Source organism: Canis lupus, chromosome 7 (assembly GCF_048164855.1).
Source record: "Canis lupus baileyi chromosome 7, mCanLup2.hap1, whole genome shotgun sequence".
NCBI lineage: Eukaryota > Metazoa > Chordata > Mammalia > Carnivora > Canidae > Canis > Canis lupus.
In genome coordinates this window covers 67,483,466-67,496,553 of record NC_132844.1, presented here as the reverse complement: position 1 = coordinate 67,496,553, position 13,088 = coordinate 67,483,466, and the positions used below count along the sequence as shown (strand labels likewise).

General features: G+C 37.6%; 1 protein-coding gene across 7 annotated transcripts in view; it reads right to left on the bottom strand.

The window, feature by feature from the left end:
* The window catches only part of SLC26A8 (solute carrier family 26 member 8), an 84,636-nt gene that overhangs the window by 23,812 nt on the left and 47,736 nt on the right, over nucleotides 1-13,088 (bottom strand). For 5 of the 7 annotated variants that reach the window (XM_072833283.1, XM_072833281.1, XM_072833277.1 and 2 more), the window contains 2 exons: nucleotides 1,776-1,923; nucleotides 4-117 (listed from right to left, as the gene is read on the bottom strand). In XM_072833283.1, the coding sequence (XP_072689384.1) occupies nucleotides 4-117; nucleotides 1,776-1,923 (262 nt within the window). The remainder of the gene's footprint in view (nucleotides 1-3; nucleotides 118-1,775; nucleotides 1,924-13,088) is intronic. The other 2 variants (XM_072833280.1, XM_072833282.1) reach the window with 1 other exon arrangement.

The following is a 13,088-nucleotide window of genomic DNA, read 5'->3' as shown; positions in this document are numbered from 1 at the left end:
TACCTGTTGTCTTCCTCCAGACTTATCTTGGATAATAGTCCTGACAATAGCACCAGTAAACACACAAGATCTGAAAAATGAGCTGACGACATTGCAAAGGCCGATGGCTATTAAATCCTGTAAAGAAGTGGTGAACAAAAAAAAAAAAAAAAAAGAAGTGGTGAACACATTTGGCACACTGGTTGTTCAAGAGTGCAGGTTTGAGTTGGAACTCAAGGTATACTGTCTATTTCTTTATGTATGATGATAAAATTGTTTCCATCACTTCAGACCACACTGAAATATTCTTAGAAAGAACAAAGGGGAGAGTAAATCTGATTCCTCGATTAACTTGAATCTTCATTTTAGCTAGCCATCATAAGAAAAGTACTTTTTCAAAGTAAGGAATGAACTTTTTGATGAGGCAACAGAGGATTAGCTGAGGACAAAGCACATTGACAAGTCCCTGAAACAGGGAAAGGGACATTCCTCTATGGAACCAACAGCCTCAATGTTCGTACTTTGCTAAGGGCAAAAGGCAACCTTAGCCTGACCCCCAGGATCCTGTAAGCCTACTTTAACATATAAAAATTCCTTTAGAAATTTCCTTTATCTCTAAACCCTCAGGATACATGTTGGCAACCATCCCCCAAGCACATGGCCCACTCATACACATCTGAAGGGTCTCATGACTCAGAATTTATTAGACAGTAATAAGTGACCTTTTCCCAACAACAGCTGGGCCCCTCAAGGTCCTGGAAATCTTGCTTCCAAAATCCCTTAGACACTTACCCTATCCCTAACCACCTCCCAACTCCCACGTATATAATTAGCCACTCGTCACAGGCCTGGGGCAGCAGCTCTTCCTGTCCACCAGTCCTTTCCCCTGCTTTTTAATATATATATTTTAAGATTTTATTTATTTATTCATGAGAGACACAGAGAGAGAGACAGAGACAGAGACAGAGACAGAGACCCAGGCAGAGGGAGAAGCAGGCTCCATGCAGGGAGCTCGACCTGGGACTCTATCCCAGGTCTCCAGGATCACACCCTGGGCTGAAGGTGGCGCTAAACTACTGAGCCACCCGGGATGCCCCCTGTCTCCCTGCTTTAATAAAACCATCATTTTGCACCAAAGATCTCTCAACAATTCTTTCTTGGTCGTCGGCTCCGGACCTCACCTGTATTCCAAAACTTCATCACTTTTTGTCGTATTATTCCCTTTCACATGATTACAGAACTTAGAACAGCAGAGGGAAACAGTACTATTTTTTCTCCCTCCCTTCTATACTATCTCAAAATCAAAGTGGGACACCTCTGGCTTCCGTACTCTCTTTGGAGTACTAGGAAAAGGGCCTTACTTAGAATAGTGGGGAGATTAAACAAACAAAGTAGGACTGTTTCTGGGAGAGCAATGTAATTATGTTAGTAGCCTGATTTTTACTTTCTCTAACATTTCTTATTGCGCCTCAGTATGTGGTTGACTCCTGAGGACTTGGAAAGAAAGATAAAATTAAGAGGAGAAGAGTTCTGCTAGCTTAACGACACGATACCATATGTTATCGTCTTGCTTCCCTACATCATAGCTGTTTTGGGGGAATAACACTCATGTTAATTTAAGTGACTTCAAAGTTAAGCATGCCACACTCCTCAAAAATCCTTTGGCAATTATAATTCAGATTATGGTCCCACTGACTCTCTGATTACAAAGAATGCAGTCTTCATGTTAGGAGGCTCAGATCAGGGAACAAACCCTTAAGGGTCAGAGGAAATAATAGGAAGGCCTGTCATCTCACCTGGTTGGAATTCACATGGTAGTTATGGTAACTGGCAATCTTCTTGCCCAAAAATATGAGCAGAGAGGAGCTCACTAGAGCTAAGGAGAAGGCTTCTAAAATAAGTTCAGGAAGAATGTTCAAATCTGGCGTCACAGGAAACAGGAAGCTGGAATAAAATGGTGGAATCATTCCTAGATAGCAGAACAGCTGGTTGGCCCCTCCCCCACTCCAGCCTTATCATGTGGGGTGGGCGGCCCTATCCTTTTTCAAAAATAACAATAAGAGATAAGAAGGGCAACTGAGGCAGCAGCCTGCCAAAACTGCAAGCAAACCCAACCAGGTTACAAAAGCTATTGTGAGAATATTTCTGCTATTTTCCAGGTCAATTTTTGCCATGTAGCAATAGCAACAAACAGGACAGGCAAGCCATAGAGATTGATAGAAAATGGCTCATTTACGCTGTCAGAGACTGTACCAGTGGATAAACAATGGGCAGATAGCATGTCTGAGATGGTTTAGAGCTAAAAAGCTCAATGAACTCCATTCTTGTCACACTCAAATCCTTCAGGGTATAATTTTAGTCGCTGTCCTTTGTACAAATTACTTCCAATTCTACCCATACCTTCCCTCCTGTAGCTTCTCACCCCCCAATTTCTTTGTACTGTGGTAAATATGCATAACATGGAATCTATCATCTTAATTATTTTTAAGTGTGCCATTCAGTGATGGTAAGTACATTCATAAATGTGCAACCATCTCTATCATCCACGCCCATCAATCTTTCACTCTTTAAAACTGAAACTCTATTAATCCAATTAACCAATAACTCTCTGTCTCCCCTTTCCCTGACCTTGGCAACAACCATTCTCCTTTCTGTCTCCATGATTTGGTACTCTAGGCATATAAGTGGAATCATACACTGTTTTTTTGTGACTGTCTTAGTCCACTTAGCATAATGTCCTTGAGGACATCCATTCATGGACACTTATGGTTTCTTCCACATATTAGCTATTGTGAATAATGCTGCTATGAGCATTATGAGCATGGGTGCATAAATATCTACTCAAGACCCTGCTTTCAAATTAAGAGGGCATATATCCAGAAATAGAATTGTAATTCTATTTTTAATTTTTTGAGGAAACACCATACTGCTTTCCATAGTGGCTGTACCATTTCACATTTATACTAATAGCGTACAAAGAAATCTATTGCCTCATCAACACTGATTATTTTCTGTCTTTTGTAAATATGTATATATATATATACATACGTATATATATGTGTATATATATATGCATATGTAGCCATCAAAATGGGTATGAGGTGGTATCTCATTATAGTTTTGATTTGCATTTCTCATATGATTCATGATATTGAACATCTTATCATGTGCTTATAGGCCATTTGTATATCTTTGGGAAAATGTCTATTCATGTCCTATCCCCATGTTTTGAGACAGGTTGTTTGCTTTTTTGTTGTTGGGTTTTAGTATATGTGCTGCCGAAGTGAGCACATTGTTGTTGGGTTTTAGAAGTTCTCTATATACTTTGGATATTAATCTTTTATCAGACATATGATTTACAAATATTTTCTCGTATTCTGTGGCTTGTGTTTTTACTCTATCAGTAGTGTCTTTGATGCATACAAGTTTTTAATTTTTATGAAATCCAATTCATATTTTGAATTTTTGTCTGTTTTTCTTTTGTCTATTTTTTTCTTTTATTTCCTGTGCTTTTGATGTCATATCTAAGAAATCATTGCCAAATCCAATGTTATGAAGCTTTTGCTCTATGTTTTCTTCTAAAAGTTTTATAGTTTTAGGTTTTACATTTGGGTTTTTGATAGATATATATTTTTAAAGATTTTATTTATTTATTCATGAGAGACACAGAGAAAGAGGCAGAGACACAGGCAGAGGGAGAAGCAGGCTCCATGCAGGGAGCCCGACATGGGACAGGGTCACACACCCTTGGCTAACGGTGGCGCTAAACTGCTGAGCCACCCGGGCTGCCCGGTCTTTGATATATTTTGAATTGATTTTTGCATACAGGATCAGGTAGGAATCCCACTTAATTTTTTTGTGTGTGGATATCCAGTTTTCCCAGCATCATTTGAAGGATTGTCATTTCCCCATTGAATGGTCTTGGTAGACTTGCCATTTGAGTATATATACAAGGGTTCATTTCTGGGCTCTCCATTCCATTCCATTGATCTATATGTCTGTCTTTATGTTGGTACCACACTGTTTTGATCACCATAGCTTTGTAGTAAGTTTTGAAATTAGGAAATGTGCATCCTCCAGCTTGTTCTTCTTTTTCAGGATTTCGTTGGCTATTCAAGGTTGCTTGAAAGTCTGTGTGAATTTTAGGATGGGTTTAATTTATTTCTGTGAAGAACATCACTGGGATTCTGATAAGGATTGAATTGAGTCAGTATTCTGCTTTTGGTATTATTGATACCTTAACAATATTAAGTCTTCCAATATGTGAAGATGGGGTATATTTCCATTTATTTATGTCCTCTTTAATTCCTTTCATCAGTGTTTTGTAGTTGTCATTGTACAAAATTTTTATCTACTTGGTTAATTCCTAAGTATTTTCATTATTTGATGCTATTGTAAATGGAACTGTTTTCATATTTTTTTTTCTCAGATTGTTCACTATCTGTGTATGGAATAGCTACTGACTTTAGTGTTTTGACTTTGTATCCTCCTACTTTATGGAATTTGTAATTCTTTTTTTTTTTTTTTAGATTTTTTTTTAAATTTTTATTTATTCATGATAGTCACACAGAGAGAGAGAGAGAGAGAGAGAGGCAGAGACACAGGCAGAGGGAGAAGCAGGCTCCATGCACTGGGAGCCCGATGTGGGATTCGATCCCGGGTCTCCAGGATCGCGCCCTGGGCCAAAGGCAGGCACTAAACCGCTGCGCCACCCAGGGATCCCTGGAATTTGTAATTCTAATTATAGTTCTAATAGTTTTTTTTGTGGGGAATCTTAGGAGTTTCTACATATAAAATCATATTGTCTGCAAACAGATAATTTTACTTCCACCTTTCTATTTTGGATGTCTTATTTCTTTTTCATGATTAATTGCTCTGGCTAGAATTGCTGCTCCTATATTGAATTGTTGTGGCAATAATGGGCATCCTTGCCTTAGTCCTGATCTTGGCGGAAAAGCTTTCAGTCTTTTACCATTGAATATGATGTTCGCTGTGGATTTTTCATATGGCTTTTGTTATGTTGTATCAGTTTCCTTCTATTCCTAGTTTGTTGCATGCTTTTATTTTGAAAGAGTGTTGGAATTTTGCTAAATGGACATAATTATGTCTTTTAATTCTTTCATTCTGTTAATGTTGTGTATTATATTGATCTAGTTTTGTATGTTGAACCATCTTGCATTCTAGAAATAAATTTCACTTGTTCATGGTGTATAATCCTTTTAATATGCTGCTAAGTTTGGTTTGCTAGCTATTTTTTGAGGATTTTAGTAATCACTGTTAATCAATGTTCATAAGTTTTCTTTTCTTGTAGTGTCTTTGTCTGGCTTTGGTATCTGGGTAATGCTGGCCTTATAGAATGAGTTGTGAGGCGTTTCCTACTCTTCAATATTTTGGAAAATTTTGAAAAGGATTGGTATTAGTTCTTTAGATGCCTGTAGAATTCACCTAATTCACCTATGAAGCCATCATGTTTAAGGCTTTTCTTTGTGAGGATATTTTTTATTACTATTTAAGAAAGATTTATTTGAGAGAAAATGAGAGGGGAGAGATAGAGAGAGAGAGAGAGAGAGAACAAGCAGGGGGAAGGGCAGAGAGAGAGAGAAGCAGACTCCCTGATCATCTCCCTGATGAGCAGGGAGCCCAAATGTGGGACTCTATCCCAGGACCCTAGGACCATGACCTGAGCCAAAGGCAGACACTTAACCAATTAAGCCACCAAGGCACCTGATATTTTTGATTACTGATTCAATCTCCTTACTAGTTATAGGTCTATTTGGATTTTGTTTCTTCATGATTTTGTCTTGGTAGACTTTGTATTTCTAGAAATTTTCCATTTCATCTATGTTATCAAATTTGTTGGCCCATAGTTGTTCATAGTACTCTGTTATAGTACTCTTTATTTCTGTAGGATTGGTAGTGATATCCTCATTTTAATTTCTAATATGTCTCCCTTTTTGTCTTAGTACATCTAGCTAAATATTTGTCAGTTTTGTTGATCTTTTTAATGAACCAACTTTTGGTTTCACTGATTTCCTCTATTGTTTTTCTATTCTCTATTTCATATATCTTTGCTCTAATCTTTATTTCCTCCCTCTGCTAGCTGTGAGTTTAGTTTGTTCTCCTGTTTCTACTTCCTTAAGTTGTAAAGTTAGGTTGTAGATTTGAGGTCTTCCTTGTTGTTATTTTTTAATTTTTTAAAAAAAGATTTTATTTATTCATGAGAGACACACACACATACACAGAGGCAGAGACACAGGCAGACGGAGAAGCAGGCTCCATGCAGGGAGCCCAATGTGGGACTCGATCCCGGGTCTCCAGGATCAGGCCCTGGGCTGAAGGCGGCGCTAAACTGCTGAGCCACTTGGGCTGCCTGTTGTTGTTGTTGTTTTTTTAATATAAGTGTTTTTGGCTATAAATTTCCCCTTTGGCACTGCTTTTTCTGTGTACCATATGTTGTGGTATATTGTGTTTTTGTTTCATTCTAATTTTTCCTGTAACTTCTTTGATCCATTTGTTGTTTAAGAGTGTGTTAATTTCCAGAAACTTGTGAATTTTTATTTTACTTTTATTATTGATCTGACTTCATCTCATTGTGGTGAGAGAAGATACTTTGCATGATATCTATATTTTATAATCTTTTGAGACTTAATTCGTCACCTAACATGTGGTCTATCCTAGAAAATGTGCCCTTGAGAAGAATGTGTATGTTATTGTTGTTGAGTAGAGTGTTCTGTATATGTGTGTTAGATCTAGTTGGTCTTATCATAATGGTTAAGTCCTCTGTCTCCTTTCTTATCTTCTGCCTGGTTGTTCTATCCATTACAAAAGTGTGATATTAAAGTCATCAGCCATTCTGGTAGAACTTTCTATTTCTATCTTTGATTCTGTCCTTTTTTGCTTCATTTATTTTTATGGTTTGTCATTAGATGTGTAAATGCTCATAATTGTTTTAACTTCTTGGTGTATTGGACCTTTTATAACATACAATGTCCTTCTTTGTCTCTTGTAAACTTTTTAAATTTAAAATTGATTTTGTCTAATATTGGTATATTGGAATAACCAGTCCTGCTTTCTTTTGGTTACTATTTGCATGGAATATCTTTTCCCATTCTTTCACTTTTAACCTACTTGTGTCTTTGTTTTTTTTTTTTAACTTTTTTATTTTATTTAAATTCAATTAATTAACATGTAGTATATATAGTGCATATAGAGATAGAGTTCAGTGATTCATCCATTGCATATAACACCCAGTGCTCCTTACATCACATACCCTCCTTAATGCCCATCACCCAGTTACTCCATCTCCCCACCCATCTCCCCTCTAGCCACCCTCAGTTTGTTTCCTTTTTTTTTATTTGTTTTTTATTGGTGTTCAATTTACCAACATACAGAATAACCCCCAGTGCCCGTCACCCATTCACTCCCACCACCCGCCCTCCTCCCCTTCTACCACCCCTAGTTCGTTTCCCAGAGTTAGCAGTCTTTACGTTCTGTCTCCCTTTCTGATATTTCCCACACATTTCTTCTCCCTTCCCTTATATTCCCTTTCACTATTATTTATATTCCCCAAATGAATGAGAACATATAATGCTTGTCCTTCTCCGACTGACTTACTTCACTCAGCCTACTTGTGTCTTTGGATCTAAAGTGTGTCTCTTACAGACAACATATAGTTGGATCATGTGTTTTATCCAATTTGCCAATCTCTGTATTTTGATTGGATAGCTTAATCTATTTACATTTAACGTAATTACCAATCAGAGGAACTTACTTTTATTATTTTGCTCTTTGTGTTCTATAAGCCTTATAGTTTTATATTACCTTCATTTCCCATTACAATCTCCTTTTGTGTTTAGTTGATTTTTTTAATAGTGAAATGTTTAAATTCCTTTCTAATTTCCTTTTGTATATATTCTATAGTTATTTTCTTTGTGGTTACCATGGGTATTGCATTTAATATCCTAGAGTTATAACACTAGTTTGAATTTATACTAGCTTAACTTCAATAAGATACAAAATCTCTGCTCCTTTACAGCTCTATCCCCACTCCTTTTGGTTGTTGATATCACAAAATTATATCCTTAATACACTGTGTACCTCAAAACAAAATCTAGTAATTTTTTTAAAAAAAGATTTTATTTATTTATTTGAGAGAGAGAGAGAGAGAGCAAGAGAGAGACTAAAAGCAAGAGGAGAAGAGGGAGAGGGAAAGACATACTCCCAACCAAACAGAGAGCTCAATCCCAGGACCCTAGGATCATGACCTGAGCTGAAGGCAGACACTTAATCAACTGAACCACTCAGGTGCCCCCAAACTAGTAATTTAAAAAAATGCATTGGTCTCTTAAATTATGTAAAAAATAAAATATGGAATTAAAAACCATTGTTAACAATACTAGCTTTTTAAACTTACCAGTATTGGGCAGCCCGGGTGGCTCAGTGGTTTAGCACTGCCTTCAGCCCAGGCCATGATCCTGGAGACTCGGGATTGAGTCCCATGTTGTGCTCCCTGCATGGATCCTGCTTCTCCCTCTACCTGTGTTTCTGCCTCTCTCTCTCTCTCTCTCTGTGTCTATCATGAATAAATAAATAAAAATCTTTAAAAAGAATAAATTTACCAGTATTTACCTTTATTGAGGTATTTATTTCTTCATACAGCTTTAAGCTACTCTCTCATGTCCTTTTATTTCATGCTGCAAAACTCCCTTGAGCATGTCTTGCAGGGCATATCCAGTGGTAATAAGCTCCCTCAAGTTTTGTTTATCTGGGAATGCTTTAATTTCTCCTTCACTTTTGAAGGAAAATTTTGCTGGATATAGGATGCTTGGTTGACAGTGTTTTTTCCTTTAGCACTTTGTTTTTTTTGTTTGTTTTTTAAATATTTTGTTTTATTTATTTATTTATTCATGAGAGACACAGAGAGAAAGAGAGGCAGAGACACAGGCAGAGTGAGAAGCAGGCTCCACGCAGGGAGCCCGACATGGGACTCGATCCCCGGTCTCCAAGATCAGGCCCTGGGCTGAAGGCGGCGCTAAACTGCTGAGCCACCTGGGCTGCCCTGTTTTTAAGATTTTATTTATTTATTCATGAGAAACAGAAACAGAGGCAGAGACATAGGCATAGGGAGAAGCAGGCTCCCCAGGGGGAGCCTGATATGGGGCTTGATCCTGGGACCCCAGGATCATGCTCTGAGCTGGAGGAAGACGCTTAACTGCTGAGTCACCCAGGAGCCCCTCTTTTAGCACTTTGAATATGTTGGTCTATTGCATTCTGGCCTCAAAGTTTCTGATGAGAAATCTGTTTGTTACTTTATCAATAAGCCCTTGTGTATGATGAGTCACCTCTGTTTTGGCTTTCAAGATTCTCTTTGTTTTTGAAATTTGGTTATGTATCTAGGTATGGGTCTCTTTGAGTTTCTCTCACAAGGAATTTGTTGGACTTAGACATTTACATACATGTCTTTCATCAGATTTGGGAACTTTTCAGCCATTTTTTCTCACATTTGTTCCCATCCTTTTCTTTTTCTCTTCTTCTGAGACTCACATGAAATTTATGTTGCTCTGTTTGATGGCGTCCCATAGGTCCTTAAGACTCTGTTCACGTTTCTCTAATCTTTTTTCCTCCCGTTCCTCAGACTCAGTAATTTCCATGATCTTATCTTCAAGTTCACTGTTTCTTTCTTCTGAGTGCTCAAATCTGGTTTTGAATTCCTCTAGTAAATTTTTCTTTCAGTTATTGTACTTCTTAGCTCCATAACTTCTTTTTAGTTTCTTTTTCAGTTTTCTATCTCTATTTCAGTATTTCCATTTTGGTCATACATCGTTTTCTTGATTTTTTCCACATTTTCCTTTAGGTCTTTAAGTATTTTAAATACAAGTGTTTTAAAGTCTTGGTCTAGTAGGTTGGCCATCAGGTCTTTTTTCAGGGCAATTGTTGCTGCTGCTGTTTCTTTTTTCTTTTGAATGAGCCATACTTCCTGTTCCTTTATATGCCTTCAGATTTTTGTTGAATGTTGTGTATTTGAATCTAATAATGTGGTAACTCTGGAAATCAGATTCTTCTCATTCCCAGGGTTTGCTTTTTTTTTTGGTAATTGTTTTATTGTTGTTGTTTTTTAAGGTTTATTTTATTTTATTTTTTTAAGATTTTATTTATTTATTCATAGACACACAGAGAGAGAGAGGCAGAGACACAGGCAGAGGGAGAAGCAGGTTCCATGCAGGGAGCCCGATGTGGGACTCGATCCCGGGTCTCCAGAATCATACCCCAGGCTGCAGGCGGTGCCAAACCGCTGCGCCACCAGGGCTGCCCTATTGTTGTTGTTATTGTAGGTTGTTTTTGTGCCAAGGATAAGCCTGATGTATAAACTTAAGTTTTTCTCAGGGCTTTTCTGAGCCTATGCCTTTCTCTGCATGTGTGGTTACTTTCTAATTTTCCTATATATGCAATTATTTTTTAATGTCCTGATCTTTAGTGTATGACTTCCAAAGTGGGGTGGGGGGGAGAGAAACAAAGAAGAAAAAAAAGAGGTGCTAGACCTGTAAATCCCTTGGAATTCACTTTTGCCAGAGGGGGAGGGACTTGCAACTATGGGAGTGAGGTGCAACGACAATGGCTGTTTACTTTTTTGTCTGCATCCCTGTGATCAGAAGCAGCAATCAGCAACGAGAGCAAAGATCCCCAAAATTTGGAGGACAGGGTCTTCTTTGCCCATGTTTGCTCCTGCGAGCAGTGTGCAAGTTGCTCCAGGAAATATCTGCACAGTTGCCTGCCATAAGGCTGGGTTTGGGGATGGTAGCTGCATTGTGCTACAAGTTGAAATTTACTGAAATTAATTACAATTATCATCTATGCCTTCCCCTGGAAGTTACCGGCCTGATTCAATAGGCTACAGAGTTACAAAATAGTTATATCAGACACATTCTGCAGGTGCAATTTTTGTCTAGGTAGGGAGAGAGATTCCTCATGCTTCCTATTCCACCATCTCCTCAAATCCTCTCTAACCTCCTGTTGTTATGAGGTCACCAGAATGTTGAGACTTGTCCATCTTTCTGGTAGTCATGGCCATCTAATTCTATTAAGTCAATACATACAATTTCTACTAAGATAACACCATATAAAACACTGCCAATCTCATAACCATGACTAGAACTTCTTCCCAGGTATATCTCCCACCATATTGTTAACTAAGAAACTCTCATTAAGACAATATACTTTCTTTTTTGTCAGTATTATTATCAGATTGGTGCTCAGAGAATTAAAGATTATCCTGATTCTTGTAGGAATGGATGTTTGTTTGTGTATGGGTTTAGGAATTTCACTCTGTTGTCCAGAGTACAGAAGTCAGCTTCTTGTATGGTCAGTTTTAGGCTGACTTCTTAGGAGTCAGAGACTATGTTTTTGGTTCCCTTCATATGGACGCATCATTGAATACCACTCATAAATATTTGGCAATTTATTTTTAAAATGGGAAATTTCCAAATACTTACAAAAGAAGAAAGGATGGTATAGAGTTCTTAGGTACCCATCATTCACTTTCAACACTTAATTTATAATCAATCTTATTTCATTTGTACTCCTACCCACTGTCTATTTCAAGATTATTTTGAAGTGAATACAAGGCATTATGTATTTTTAATTGTAAGCATTTAGTGTACCCATCCAAAAGATATACACCAAAAGATTATTACCAGTTTATCAATATTATCAAATATACAATTAATGTTCAAAATTTCCCAAATGTCTCATAAACATATGTTTTACAGTTTGTTCAAATTAGAATCCAAATAAGGCCTATATGTTACAATTGGTTGCTAGGTCTTTTAAATCTCTTTCAAGTTGTAGGTTCTTGTTCCATATTCTTATTTTTCTACCCTGCAACAAAAGCTGTCGTTATTGTTTTTAAAGATTGTATTTATTTATTCATGAGAAACACAGAGAGAGAGGCAGAGAAACGGGCAGAGGGAGAAACAGGCTCCATTCAGGGAGCCCCACGCGGGACTTGATCTGGGGTCTCCAGGATCGCCCTGGGTGGAAGTCAGCACTAAATCACTGAGCCACCCGGGCTGCCCAGGATAGGTTTTTTGGGCAAAAATAGTTCACAGGTGGTGGTGTATACTTCTGTCAGGAGGTACACAATGTCTAATTGTCTTTTTAAAAAACTATAATGACTCTCATTTTAGAGAGTGCCTGGGTGGCTCAGTTGGTTAAGCATCTGCCTTCTGCTCAGGTCATGATCTCAGGGTTGGGATTGAGCCCTATGTTGGGCTCTGCACTTTGTGCAGTCTACTTAGGGTTCTTTCCCTCTGTCTCTACCCCTACTTGTGCTTGTGCTCTCTCTCTAGAATAAATAAACAAATCTAAAATAAAAGATTGTTCTATTTCTGTGAAAAATACTATTGGGATTTTGATAGAATTGCATTGAATCTGTAGATTGCCCTGAGTAGTATGAACACTTTAACAATATTAATATTAATTCTTCCAATCCATGAGAATGGAATATTTTTCCATTTGTGTCTTTTTTAAATTTTTCATCAATGTCTTATAGTTTTCAGGGTACATATCTTTTACCTCCTTGGTTAAATTTATGCAATTTTTTTCGTGCAATTGTAAATGGGATTGTTTTCTTAATTTCTTTTTCTAATAGTTTGTTATTATGTCTTTTTGTGATGTTAACAGATGATACACTAATATCCCTTAATGGTGATGTCCTAATTCTAGAATTCCTTCTCCCTTAAACGGCTATAATACTTTTATAAAGTGAAATGTCTTGTTATTAACTATTTGGATACCCTAAAGAGCAGTTTTTATAGGAAAGGCATGATAGGGGATCCCTGGGTGGCGCAGCGGTTTAGCGCCTGCCTTTGGCCCAGGGCGCGATCCTGGAGACCCGGGATCGAACCCCACGTCGGGCTCCCGGTGCGTGGGGCCTGCTTCACCCTCTGCCTGTGTCTCTGCCTCTCTCTCTCTCTCACTGTGTGTCTATCATAAATAAATAATAAAAAAAAAATTTAAAAAAAGGAAAGGCATGATAAATACTTTGTTCTTTTTATTTAACAATGTTCAAAATAACACGTTGGTTCTATAGCATCTTAGAGGGGTGAAAAAAT